The sequence below is a fragment of the Nerophis lumbriciformis genome, linkage group LG14 (genome assembly GCF_033978685.3).
Source record: "Nerophis lumbriciformis linkage group LG14, RoL_Nlum_v2.1, whole genome shotgun sequence".
In the NCBI taxonomy this organism is placed as follows: Eukaryota; Metazoa; Chordata; class Actinopteri; order Syngnathiformes; family Syngnathidae; genus Nerophis; species Nerophis lumbriciformis.
In genome coordinates, this window is record NC_084561.2 from 13,798,824 (window position 1) to 13,813,390 (window position 14,567).

The 14,567-nt window shown below is 38.7% G+C and overlaps 1 protein-coding gene across 1 annotated transcript in view; it reads right to left on the reverse strand.

Annotated features, from left to right (window-relative positions):
* mfsd8l1 (major facilitator superfamily domain containing 8-like 1) overlaps nt 1-12,577 on the reverse strand; it is a 32,188-nt gene extending 19,611 nt beyond the window's left edge. The window contains exons 1-3 of the mRNA XM_061976018.2: nt 12,157-12,577; nt 593-778; nt 440-502 (exon numbers count right to left, since the gene is read on the reverse strand). Of these exons, the coding sequence (XP_061832002.1) occupies nt 440-502; nt 593-778; nt 12,157-12,232 (325 nt within the window). The 5' untranslated portion in view covers nt 12,233-12,577. The remainder of the gene's footprint in view (nt 1-439; nt 503-592; nt 779-12,156) is intronic.
* Nucleotides 12,578-14,567: the final 1,990 nt, after the last annotated feature.

Here is a 14,567-nt window from a genome sequence, read left to right on the forward strand (position 1 = left end):
ATCATATACAAGTAAATGGCCCTCTATCGCTGCAAGCAAAAATTACACATCAATAAATATTGAACATCAGTTTTTTCCCCCAGTTGTAAATACTGTGTTTGTTTTTTGGGTGTTTTTTTTGTTGAAGCAGTGCACCAGTACAGTTAAAAAGCTGGCCTTGGAGAGAAATGTTCTTCTGCTTCTTATTTCGATAAAGCATGCATTGCAAAACTCAAGGACAGAAAAGGTTCTGCATGGATAGGCTCCAGTGCCCCCCGCGACCCCGTAAGGAACAAGTGGTAGAAAATGGATGATTAGGCACTTTGCTCAAGGGTACCGTGACAGTGCTTGGATGCAGACTAGAGTCAATAAATAGTAAGATATCAACCTTCAGGTTCAAATTGATTACAAATAAAAGAGCAGCAGGTAATTTTTTTTGAATTTTTTTTTTTTGCCTTACCTGCCACCAGTCTGCTTGACAATAGGAGCCACTTGGAGAAACCCATAAAGTACATAAAGTTACCTATAGAGTCAAAGGAAAAGAAAGGTCAACACAGAAGAACAAGAGAAAGAATGTGTTCCTTTTTACAGTGCAAGAGAGGCGTGAACTTACCCACAATCTCAAAAAGGTTGGCAAACAAGATGATATTCTTGGTGGTTCGCGTTCTGTCGGACCAGTGACCAAACAGCGGGCCCGACAGGAGGCCGCTCAGGCTGAATGCTGATAGGGTCAAGCCCAGGAAGTACGCAGGTGCATCTAGTGTTTGCAAATACTTCCATATTGTAGGAAGTATCACAGCTAAAGAGAAAATGAGAGGGTTACCTTTGTCTTGCATGGTACAGACATACAATATGAACCGAAATCATACATTGTGCGTATCAGAATTGATGAAGGCCAAATATCGACCAATTAAAGACAGAAAATATAAAAGGCAAGCTGACTGGCTTTGTATATACGGCAGCTATGTCTCAACTACATCTACATGACTGGTAGCAAATAAAACGCAAGCGTTTTTTTGTATGTCTCAGCAAACCTAATATTCTCCAACTAATGGTGCCATCAACTTTGACTACAAGTGAAAAAATTAAAGTTATTTAACAGCAACACAATCGCTACTCTACAATCTTCATTTTGCAATCATGTTAAAGTCATTAAGGCTTGGGTTTATAGCTACATTTTCTAATGAGAGTGCATTACTGGTCAAGCTTAGACATTCTCATTAAAATAACTATTGGGATTATTGTGAACATAAAACATCATCAATATACACTATATTGCCAAGTGTTTGGCCACCTGGCTTGACTCACATATGAACTTAAAGTGCCATCCCATTCCTAACCCATAGGGTTCAATATGATGTCGGTCCACCTTTTGCTGCTATTACAGCTTCAACTCTTCTCGGAAGGCTGTCCACAAGATTGCGGAGTGTGTTTATGGGAATTTTCGACCATTCTTCCAAAAGCGCATTGTTGAAGTCACCCACTGATGTTGGTCGAGGAGGCCTGGCTCTCAGTCTCCATTCTAATTCATCCCAAAGGTGTTCTATCGGGTTCAGGTCAAGACTCTGTGCAGGCCAGTCAAGTTCATCCACACCAGACTCTGTCATCCACGTCTTAATGGACCTTGCTTTGTGCACAGTCATGTTGGAATAGGAAGGGGCCCGCTCCAAACTTTTATCTGAGAATCAATACCGGTACTCAACGATACCAATTGTCTGTACTTTCGTCTGTGTTAATAAATATTATTTGTTTTTGATGATAACATCTCTTTTTTCTATTGCAATATTTAATAACGAGTTAATTATGATAGTTGCAGTCCATTTGTTATATCTTGTTTCATTATCAAATTTGCGAGTATCATTTGCAAGTATGGCACTTTTTTTTTTTGCAATTGCAAGTCCAAGACATGAGTTTATGATGTGTTGGTCAGTTCAGTCTGTTGCGCCCAACAAAATGTTAATACTGTAAGTATTGTACCAATCATTGGGCGTGTCACATTTCGATGGGTGCAGCTGCGGGTGCTTGACCAAGACTCACTGAATCACAGATTCCGAGTGAACAGACCCTTGGAGTATCTGAGAATCAATACCGGTACTCAACGGTACCAATTGTCTGTACTTTCGTCTGTGTTAATAAATATTAATTGTTTTTGATGATAAAATCTCCTTTTTTTTATTGCAATATTTATTAACGAGCTGATTATGATAGTTGCAGTCCATTTGTTATATCCTGTTTCATTATCAAACTTGTGAGTATAATTTGCAAGTATGGCACATTTCTTTTGCAATTGCAAGTCCAAGACGTTAGTTTATGATGTGTTGGTCAGTTCAGTCTGTTGCGCCCAACAAAATGTTAATACTGTAAATATTGTACCAATTACCTACCAGCTGTTTGATTGTAACGTACATTTTAGTTGTAGTTTTAATTAACAAATATGATGGTGTTGAAATGAAAAAGTTGAAATAGCTAATGCTAATCAGTAGCATGGCAATAGCAAAGCCAATGTATTTGAGCATTAAGTTAGCGCATTTTTGGAAAGTAGAGCCTTACTTTACTTCTGTTGGAGCGTTTTTTTTGAGTCAATCCCTTTGTTGGCATTAAAAAATCTGCTCTTAGTGCTGTTGGAGTGATCGCCAAGTATTGGAGAGCTCAGAGCCTACTGAGTCAGCAACCAGGCGTGATGTCGCGTGCACCCAAGGTACCGAAACATTTGACTTTATGTCAAACGGTGCCCAGTTGGACCAGCGGGATTCGGTCAGTGCCAAAAAAGTACTGGATTCGATACCCCATCCCTGCTTGCATCTCACTGAGTCATCGTCATTAGACGAAGACTCAACTTCTGAATTAACTTGCAGCTGTGAGTCAAAAATGAACTAATCATTGAAAACTGAACAACAACCTCAGCCTGTGTTGTGACTATTGAGCTACAGATGTGAATGTGCCTTTATGATGAATGTTAAAAGACCTATTAACGATAGCCAATTGGTTCTTTTAATATGCAAATTAAGTGGTTCATTTTGATATTTATACAATATGTTTGTGTAGCAGTGATTTAATGTTTAATGGGCTAGCTAATATTCTAACTATCATTTAAGACTATTGGTGTGTTCCATTTGTACTGGGAAGTCGGAAATACAGAGTTTCTAGTCGGAATTTCAACTGGAATATATTTCCGACTCGGAAAGTCGAAGCATTCTCACCATCTCAGAGTTTGTTTCAGAGATGAATGTTCTGCAAGTTAACGATACAATCCACTTCTATAATAGCCGCTATTATCACTTCTTGATAGGTTTTTGTCGCAATAAATCAGCAACGTACAAACCCCGTTTCCATATGAGTTGGGAAATTGTGTTAGATGTAAATATAAACGGAATACAATGATTTGCAAATCCTTTTCAACCCATATTCAATTGAATGCACTACAAAGACAAGATATTTGATGTTCAAACTCAAACTTTTTTTTTTTTTTGCAAATAATAATTAACTTAGAATTTCATGGCTGCAACACGTGCCAAAGTAGTTGGGAAAGGGGATGTTCACCACTGTGTTACATGGCCTTTCCTTTTAACAACACTCAGTAAACATTTGGGAATTGAGGAGACACATTTTTTAAGCTTCTCAGGTGGAATTCTTTCCCATTCTTGCTTGATGTACAGCTTAAGTTGTTCAACAGTCCGGGGGTCTCCGTTGTGGTATTTTAAGCTTCATAATGCGCCACACATTTTCAGTGGGAGACAGGTCTGTACTACAGGCAGGCCAGTCTAGTACCCGCACTCTTTTACTATGAAGCCACATTGATGTAACACGTGGCTTGGCAGTCTTGCTGAAATAAGCAGGGGCGTCCATGGTAACGTTGCTTGGATGGCAACATATGTTGCTCCAAAACCTGTATGTACCTTTCAGCATTAATGGTGCCTTCACATATGTGTAAGTTACCCATGTCTTGGGCACTAATACACCCCCATACCATCACAGATGCTGGCTTTTCAACTTTGCGCCTATAACAATCCGGATGGTTCTTTTCCTCTTTGGTCCGGAGGACACGACGTCCACAGTTTCCAAAAACAATTTGAAATGTGGACTCGTCAGACCACAGAATACTTTTCCAGTTTGTATCAGTCCATCTTAGATGAGCTCAGGCCCAGCAGAGCCGACAGCGATTCTGGGTGTTGTTGATAAACGGTTTTCGCCTTGCATAGGAGAGTTTTAACTTGCACTTACAGATGTAGCGACCAACTGTAGTTACTGACAGTGGGTTTCTGAAGTGTTCCTGAGCCCATGTGGTGATATCCTTTACACACTGATGTCGCTTGTTGATGCAGTACAGCCTGAGGGATCGAAGGTCACAGGCTTAGCTGCTTACGTGCAGTGATTTCTCCAGATTCTCTGAACCCTTTGATGATATTACGGACCGTAGATGGTGAAATCCCTAAATTCCTTGCAATAGCTGGTTGAGAAAGGTTTTTCTTAAACTGTTCAACAATTTGCTCACGCATTTGTTGACAAAGTGGTGACCCTCGCCATATCCTTGTTTGTGAATGACAGCATTTTATGGAATCTACTTTTATACCCAATCATGGCACCCACCTGTTCCCAATTTGCCTGTTCACCTGTGGGATGTTCCAAATAAGTGTTTGATGAGCATTCCTCAACTTTATCAATATTTATTGCCACCTTTCCCAACTTCTTTGTCACGTGTTGCTGGCATCAAATTCTAAAGTTAATGATTTGCAAAAAAAAAATGTTTATCAGTTTGAACATCTAATATGTTGTCTTTGTAGCATATTCAACTGAATATGGGTCGAAAATGATTTGCAGATCATTGTATTCCGTTTATATTTACATCTAACACAATTTCCCAACTCATATGGAAACGGGGTTTGTACATTTATATGTGGCAAGGTCACAGTAGTGTAAACTATATTTCATTCATGTGGTATATACGCTGTCCATAGCTTACAATAGCGTCTGTTTCCTCTTCATCCACCATGTTTGAAGGATGCAGAAAGAGTGTATATTTTCCCATAGTTTTTTTATATTTTAACAAGGTATTCGCAAACATAGCTTTTGTGAATGTGGCCAATTTGATATTTTACCATGAATTGATTTACGTAGGACCCCGACTTAAACAAGTTGAAAAACTTATTCGGGTGTTACCATTTAGTGGTCAATTGTACGGAATATGTACTGAACTGTGCAATCTACTAATAAAAGTTTCAATCAATCAATCAAGTGATTTCCGACATCGTAACTGGAATGCTCACAACTGGGCTGTGACGTCATTCCCAGCTCTCACTTCCAACTTCCGAAGTAACTGAAACGCGGCATAGGCTAGTCAACGTGCTTATCAAGCTAGCACACATTCTAATTTCTATTGTCTTATTGTGGTTATCAAACAGACATATTAGACAGATATAAGACCTATAAATGTGAAATATCAACCCATAGAGAATAAAGCAACATGAACTGTTCCAGTCCCGAGACGCTGTGTGTTGGAGTTGTGTAACTATTGTGTGGCTGTGGAAGTTGACAATGAACTGATGCACCAAAACTGAACGATGACTCACTTGGCATTGGGGGCGAGAAAACTGATTTTGTCGCATCTAAGTGAGCTTGTTTTCCCCATGTTATAGTTAGGATACCCATAAGTCATAAGAACAATTTCCCTTGTGGATCATTAAAGCTTGTCTAAGCCTAAGTCATGAAAATTAACCATGGAGGCATGACTGGGATATTTATACAACAATCTTGTCTTCTTTCAAAGTTGCTCCATACGAGCCGTTTGGAATTTGATTGCGGGCGATCTATGTACTTAGGAATGTTGAATAGTAGAACACACTTGCAGTCTTCCTAAAGTTCCTGTTGTGTAAAAGGCCTTCTTGACTGCAGTTTCAACTATTAGCACAAACAAAGCGAAGGGCTGACTCAGCATTCCCAATTGTATTCCTTCATTGTCCACCGGGTTGGTGGACAATGAAGTCAACTATTCCACACCTGAGACGAAATTGACTTGTCTTCCGATGACGAATACCACCGGACCGGTGGTTGGGGACCACTGCTTTGGAGCATTCACACATATATTTTACAGTACAATATTTTACTGCCAACTAAGCTGCCAGTTTTTTTCTGTAAAAAACAAGTGGTACAATCGGCAATTTTTTTTACTCTTTACGTTAAAAATGTTTTAAATTTTTAAATTCATAGGCAAGTTCGTTAATTATTTACTGTTACAAACGGCTCCTCTAATGGCAGCCATGACTGCGGCGTGGCCCTCAATTGACACCCCAGGTCTGGTGGGACAGGCCAAAGCTAAGTGGGAGAAAATGCAGTCCTTTAAAAATTATTTAATGTTTCGCTCCGGCCCGGTAGCAAATGCGTCACGGACCGGTACCAGTCCCCGGACCGGTGATTGGGGACCACTGCTTTGGAGCATTCACACATATATTTTACAGTACAATATTTTACTGGCAACTAAGCTGCCAGTTTTTTTCTGTAAAAAACAAGGGTAAAATCTGCAATTTTTTTTACTCTGTACGTTAACATTTTTTAAAATATTTTAATTCATAGGCAAGCTCATTAATTATTTACTGTTACAAGCGGCCCCTATAACGGCTGCCATGACTGCGGTGTGGCCCTCAATTGACACCCCAGGTCTGGTGGGACAGGCCAAAGCTGATTGATTGATTGATTGATTGATTGATTGAAACTTTTATCAGTAGATTGCAAAGGAAGAGAATACATTATATGAAACAGTACAGTACTTATTCCGTACAATCGACCACTAAAAGGTGACATTGTTATCACCAGGAAAGATGAGGTCACCTACCTAGGTTCCATTCTAGAGGCTAATCTTTCCTGTGATAAAATGGCAACCAAGGTAATCAAAAAGGTCAACCAACGAACAACATTTCTCTACAGAATCTCCTCTCTGGTCAACAAAAGCACCATGAAGATTCTAGCGGGAACTCTCATTCAACCCTTTTACGATTACGCATGCCCCTCTTGGTAACTCAGCACCTCCAAAACCCTCAAATCTAGACTCCAAACATCCCAGCACAAGCTAGTCAGGTTACCGTATTTTCCGCACTAGTAGCCGCACCTAAAAACCACAAATTTACTCAAAAGCTGACAGTGCGGCTTATAACCCGGTGCGCTTTATATATGGATTAATATTAAGATTCATTTTCATAAAGTTTCGGTCTCGCAACTACGGTAAACAGCCGCCATCTTTTTTCCCCGTAGAAGAGGAAGTGCTTCTTCTTCTACGCAAGCAACCGCCAAGGTAAGCACCCGCCCCCATAGAACAGGAAGCGCTTCTTCTTCTACTGTAAGCAACCACCCGCCCGCGTAGAAGAAGAAGAAGAAGAAGAAGCGCGCGGATATTACGTTTCATTTCCTTTGTGTGTTTACATCTGTAAAGACCACAAAATGGCTCCTACTAAGCGACAGGTTTCTGGTTCATGAAAAGACGCAATCTCTCCATCCGCACACGGACTACTATTTCACAGCAACTGCCTAAAGACTTTCAAGAAAAGCTGGCTACTTTCCGTGCATATTGTAAAAACAAGATAGCTGAAAAAAAGATCCGGCCAGAGAACATTATCAACATGGACGAGGTTCCACTGACTTTTGATATTCCTGTGAACCGCACTGTGGATACAACGGGAGCACGTACGGTGAATATTCGCACCACAGGGAATGAGAAGTCATCCTTCACTGTGGTTCTAGCTTGCCATGCTAATGGCCAGAAACTTCCACCCATGGTGATATTCAAAAGGAAGACCTTGCCAAAAGAGACCTTTCCAGCCGGCGTCATCATAAAAGCTAACTCGAAGGGATGGATGGATGAAGAAAAGATGAGCGAGTGGTTAAGGTAAGTTTCAGTTTACGCGAAGAGGCCGGGTGGCTTTTTTCACGCAGCTCCGTCCATGTTGATATACGACTCCATGCGCGCCCACATCACGCTGGTTTTTAATATATTATTAAAGTTTGACTGACCTATCTGACTGTTTTTTTGACATTCCTTTAGCGCAGTTAGATGCGGCTTATAACACGGGGCGGCTTATAGGTGGACAAAGTTTTGAAATATACCGTTCATTGAAGGCGCGGCTTATAACCCAGGGCGGCTTATGGTGCGGAAAATACGGTACTTCTAGACCTCCACCCCAGATCCCACCTCACTCCTACCCACTTCTCCAAGGTGGGCTGGCTCAGGGTGGAGGACAGAGTAAAACAACTTGCACTGAGCCTAGTCTATAAAATTCGCTACACCTCCCTGATACCGAAGTACATGTCAAACTACTTCCAGAACGTAAATGACCGCCATAACCACAACACCAAAGGGAGCTCCACAAACCACGTCAAACCCAGATTCCGATCTAACAAAGGTCTTAACTCATTTTCCTTCTATGTCACATCAATATGGAATGCACTCCCAACAGGTGTAAAAGAAAGTGCATCTCTATCCTCCTTCAAAACCGCACTAAAAGAACACCTCCAGGTAACTTTAACCCTAGACAAACACCCTCCCCACACCACATACCATCTCCCCGGATTGTAAATAATCAAATGTAAATAATCAAATGTATATACTTGTTCTTATGCTTTCTGAGCTCACTATGTTCACTGCTCGCTGTACATATCCTACCAAGTCAGACCTACACTGTTTCAATGTCCATTTCTCTGATGATATAATTGTTGATGACTGAAGTGCTGATATCAACCAAACCTAACCCCCTCAAAGTTCCACACCCCGGATTGTAAATAATTCAATGTATATACTCTGATGATTAACTTGTGTGATGACTGTATTATGCTGATAGTATATATTTGTACCATGAATTGATTAACGTGGACCCCGACTTAAACAAGTTGAAAAACTCATTCGGGTGTTACCATTTAGTGGTCAATTGTACGGATTGATTGATTGAGACTTGTATTAGTAGATTGCACAGTACTGTACATATTCCGTACAATTGACCACTAAATGGTAGCACCCGAATACGTTTTTCAACTTGTTTAAGTCGAGTTCCACGTTAATCAATTCATGGTAAAGTGGGAGAAAATGCAATCCTTTATAAATTATTTAATGTTTCTCTCCGGCCCGGTAGCAAATGCGTCACGGACCGGTACCGGTCTGCGGACCGGTGGTTAGGGACCACAGTTTTACAGTACAATACTTTACTGGCAACTAAGCTGCCAGTTTTTTTTCTGTAAAAAAACAGTGGTAAAACGGGCATTTTTTTTTTACTCTTTACATTAAAAAAATTTAAAATATTTTAATTCATAGGCAAATTCGTTAATTATTTACTGTTACAAGCGGCCCCTCTAATGGCAGCCAAGACTGCGGCGTGGCCCTAAATGAAAACAAGTTTGACACCCCAGGTCTGGTGGGACAGGCCAAAGCTACGTCGGAGAAAATGCAGTCCTTTATAAATTATTTCATGTTTCTCTCCGGTCCGGTAGCAAATGCGTACCGGTGGTTGGGGACGACTGCTTTGGAGCATTCACACATATATTTTACTGGCAACTAAGCTGCCAGTTTTTTATCTGTAAAAAAACAGTGGTAAAATCTGCATTTTTTTTTTCTCTATGTTAAAAATTGTTTTAATATTTTAATTCATAGGCAAGTTTGTTAATTATTTACGGTTACAAGTAGGGATGTACGATAATATCGGACTACCGATATTATCAGCCGATAAATGCTTTAAAATGTAATATCGGAAATTATCGGTATCAAAATTATCGGTATCGGTTTCAAAAAGTAAAATTTATGACTTTTTAAAACGCCGCTGTGTACACGGACGTAGGGAGAAGTACAGAGCGCCCATAAACCTTAAAGGCACTGCCTTTGCGTGCCGGTCCAATCACATAATATCTACGGCTTTTCACACACACAAGTGATGCACGCATACTTGGTCAACAGCCATACAGGTCACACTGAGGGTAGCCGTATGAACAACTTTAACACTGTTACAAATATGCACCACACTGTGAACCCACACCAAACAAGAATGACAAAACCATTTCCGTGAGAACATCCGCACCGTAACACAACATAAACACAACAGAACAAATACCCAGAACCCCTTGCAGCACTAACTTTTCCGGGACGCTACAATATACCCCTGGGGTCGCAGGGGGTGCTGGAGCCTATCTCAGCTACAATCAGGCGGAAGGCGGTGTACACCCTGGACAAGTCGCCACCTCATCGCAGGGGCTACCAGTTTGATACACACTTAAATAAATTGCCAGAAATAGCAATTTGCTCAATTTACCTTTAACTCTGTTATTATTAATAATTAATGATATTTATCTTTGTGGAAACACTGATCATCTTAATGATTTCTCACAATAAATATATATACGGCGTGGCGCAGTGGTAGAGTGACCGTGCGCGACCCGAGGGTCCCTGGTTCAATCCCCACCTAGTACCAACCTCGTCATGTCCGTTGTGTCCTGAGCAAGACACTTCACCCTTGCTCCTGATGGGTGCTGGTAGCGCCTTGCATGGCAGCTCCCTCCATCAGTGTGTGAATGTGTGTGTGAATGGGTAAATGTGGAAGTAGTGTCAAAGCGCTTTGAGTACCTTGAAGGTAGAAAAGCGCTATACAAGTACAACCCATTTATCATTTATTTATTATATAGAAACAGATACATATCAATATGCAACACTTTTATTTTTATATTTTCTCGAAGTGCACATTTTTCAAATTTAACATTTTCAAATGATCACTTCTAAGACAGTCTTGTGAAATCACAATATCCCATTTTAACTAGCTAGCCCAGGGGTCGGCAACCCGCGGCTCTAGAGCCGCAGCTCTTTAGCGCCGCCCTAGTGGCTCTCTGGAGCTTTTTCAAAAATGTATGAAAAATGGAAAAAGATGAGGGGAAAAAAATATATTTTTTGTTTTAATATGGTTTCTGTAGGAGGACAAACATGACACAAACATCCCTAATTGTTATAAAGCAAACTGTTTATATTAAACATGCTTCACTGATTCGAGTATTTGGCGAGCATCGTTTTGTCCTACTAATTTTGGCGGTCCTTGAACTCACCGTAGTTTGTTTACATGTACGGTATAACTTTCTCTGACGTGTTTTATGCCACATTTTTTTCTGTCTCATTTTGTCCACCAAACTTTTAACGTTGTGCATGAATGCACAAAGGTGAGTTTTGTTGCTGTTATTGACTTGTGTGGAGTGCTAATCAGACATATTTGGTCACTGCATGACTGCAAGCTAATCGATGCTAACATGCTATTAAGGCTAGCTATAGGTACATATTGCATCGTTATGCCTTATTTGTAGCTATATTTGAGGTCATTTAGTTTCCTTCAAGTCATCTTAATTCAATTTATATCTCATGACACACTATCTGTATGTAATATGGCTTTTAATTTTTTGCGGCTCCAGACAGATTTGTTTTTGTATTTTTGGTCCAATATGGCTCTTTCAACATTTTGGGTTGCCGACCCCTGAGCTAGCCACTAACATTTTTTAACAAATCATGAATTACTTTGCACCATGTTTGTACAAATAATAACTCATGTAAAATACAAAAGTCAACTGTCAAATTTTTAAATAAATCATGTCACACTTTGAACTGGACACCAAATCTGTTATCTGTTTCTTTGTCAGTTCGTGAAGACCAAGTCTTTAAAATATTTTCTTGGATTTTCAAATTCTATTTGAGTTTTGTCTCTCTTAGAATTTAAAATGTCGAGCAAAGCGAGACTAGCTTGCTAGTAAATAAATACAATTTAAAAAAATAGAGGCAGCTCACTGGTAAGTGCTGCTATTTGAGATATTTTTAGAACAGGCCAGCGGGCTACTCATCTGGTCCTTATGGGCTACCTGGTGCCCGCGGGCACCGCGTTGGTGACCCCTGCATTATATGAAACAGTACAGTACATATTCAGTACAGTTGACCACTAAATGGTAACACCCGAATACGTTTTTCAACTGGTTAATCAATTCATGGTAAAGTGGGAGAAAATGCAGTCCTTTATAAATGATTTAATGTTTCTCTCCGGCCCGGTAGCAAATGTGTCACGGACCGATACCGGTCCCCGAACCAGTGGTTGGGGGACCGGTACCGGTCCCCGAACCAGTGGTTGGAGACCACTGGTTTAGTACATAAAAAGCAAACGTGAGCATTTTCAAAGACATATTTACCATATTCCACGCCGCTCAACAGGAAGATGAGTCCGATGGTAAAAAATGTCAGCTTCCTTTTCCGTCCATTATCCATCGTGATAAGACGACAGTTCACATTATTGTGAGTTATTTAAATGTCCTACGTGTGTCCTCAGTCAACATAATCTTGAGTGCGTGGCTTCCAATTACAGTCCTGGTCGTTTTGCCTTTTGTAGGAACGTGATATAAAACACATACACAGGAATAACGCGTGGACTGTTTCTGTTCGTGGGACAATCCTAAAAATGCAAAAGACTAAGAAGTGGCTGCACCTTAATGTGAAAGAATGTCACGCAAGAGCTTCTCCTGCGCATTTTAAACCCAACTACATCACTTCCGGGTATCTGGTTACACCTCGACCAATCACAGACGCGGATTCACCTCCCGGCCAGATCCTAATTTGTGACTGATTTTTAAACCCCGAAATTAGGGATTTTACCTTTGCAACCTCATTATACTATTGAGTACGTTTTATATTCATAAATGTAAGTTTCTCAATACCCGACCTGTTTTTTTGTGCCTTTAAAAAAATAAAACACTCTCTACCTCTGACAAGGAAAAAGCTGTGATAAAGAGGTGTTAGCGTGACGTCGTTTGTGACGTCACAGATGACGTCACGCTAACATCACGTGACACCTCTGATGAAGGCTGCAGAAGCAAAGTAGCCTAAACTTGTCAGGTACAAAACTTTACCTTACTAGCCTATATAAATCATCCATCCATCCATTCATTTTCTACTGCTTACACCCTGGACAAGTAGCCACCTCATCACAGGGCCATCAGGCTAAATTAACCTTTTCAACATAATATGATGCTGTGTTCCAAATTTAAATTATTTACTGAACTTGTGTGATCTTATGGCTTTGCACTTTGTTTTATATATATATATATATATATATATATATATATATATATATATATATATATATATATATATATATATATATATATATATAATAACGTGCAAACGTACAAATAAACTTTGAATTAACTCTTTCTGTTTTTATTCTTATATTTCATGGACTGAATTGTCATTTCGGATTTATTTAAAAAAAAAAATTAATTTAATTTTTTAATTTTTTTAGATTGTATAAAACTTTGTTTATAAACTGCAACATTTACAAACAATCGTGAAATAATAATAATAAAATAAGTACAAAAACAGTACTAATCAGCGCCATATATATATATATATATATATATATATATATATATATATATATATATATATATATATATATATATATATATATATTATATATATATACATTGCATTCTATTTTAATTACTTTTTTGAGTTTACAACCCCCTGGCGCTAATTATCAATCAATCAATCAATGTTTATTTATACAGCCCTAAATCACAAGTGTCTCAAAGGGCTGCACAAGCCACAACGACATCCTCGGTACAAAGCCCACATAAGGGCAAGGAAAAACTCACCCCAGTGGGACGTCAATGTGAATGACTATGAGAAACCTTGGAGAGGACCGCATATGTGGGTAACCCCCCCCCCTCTAGGGGAGTCCGAATGCAATGGATGTCGAGTGGGTCTGACATAATATTGTGAGAGTCCAGTCCATAGTGGATCCAACATAATAGTAAGAGTCTGTACTGTTTTTGTACTTATTTTGATTATTATTATTTCTCCATTGTTTGTAAATGTTACAGTTTATAAATAAAGTTTTATGAAATAAAAAAAATAAAAAATAAAAAATAAACCCCGAAATGACAATTCAGTCCATGAAATATAAGAATAAAAACAGAAAAAGAGTTAATTCAAAGTTCATTTGTACGTTTGCACGTTATTGTACTGTAATGTCTCTCTTTTTAGTTTAAATGTACTTTATTTTCATTATTTCCTTGTCTTATTGCACTTATGTGCCTCATTGTTTGTAAATGTTGCAGTTTAAAAATAAAGTTTTATAAAATTAAAAAATAATAATAAAATCAAATAAAAAATAAAATAAACCCCGAAATGACAATTCAGTCAATGACATATAAGAATAAAAACAGAAAAAGAGTTAATTCAAAGTTTATTTGTACGTTTGCACGTTATTATTGTACTGTAATGGCTCTCTTTTTAGTGTAAATATACTTTATTTGTATTATTTCCTCGTCTCATTGCACTTATGTGCCTCATTGTTTGTAAATGTTGCAGTTTATAAATAAAGTTTTATAAAATTTAAGAAATAATAATAATAAAATAAAATAAAAAATAAAATAAACCCGAAATGACAATTGAGTCAATGAAATATAAGAATAAAAACAGAAAAAGAGTTAATTCAAAGTTTATTTGTACGTTTGCACGTTATTATTGTACTGTAATGTCTCTCTTTTTAGTGTAAATATACTTTATTTGTATTATTATTGCACTTATGTGCCTCATTGTT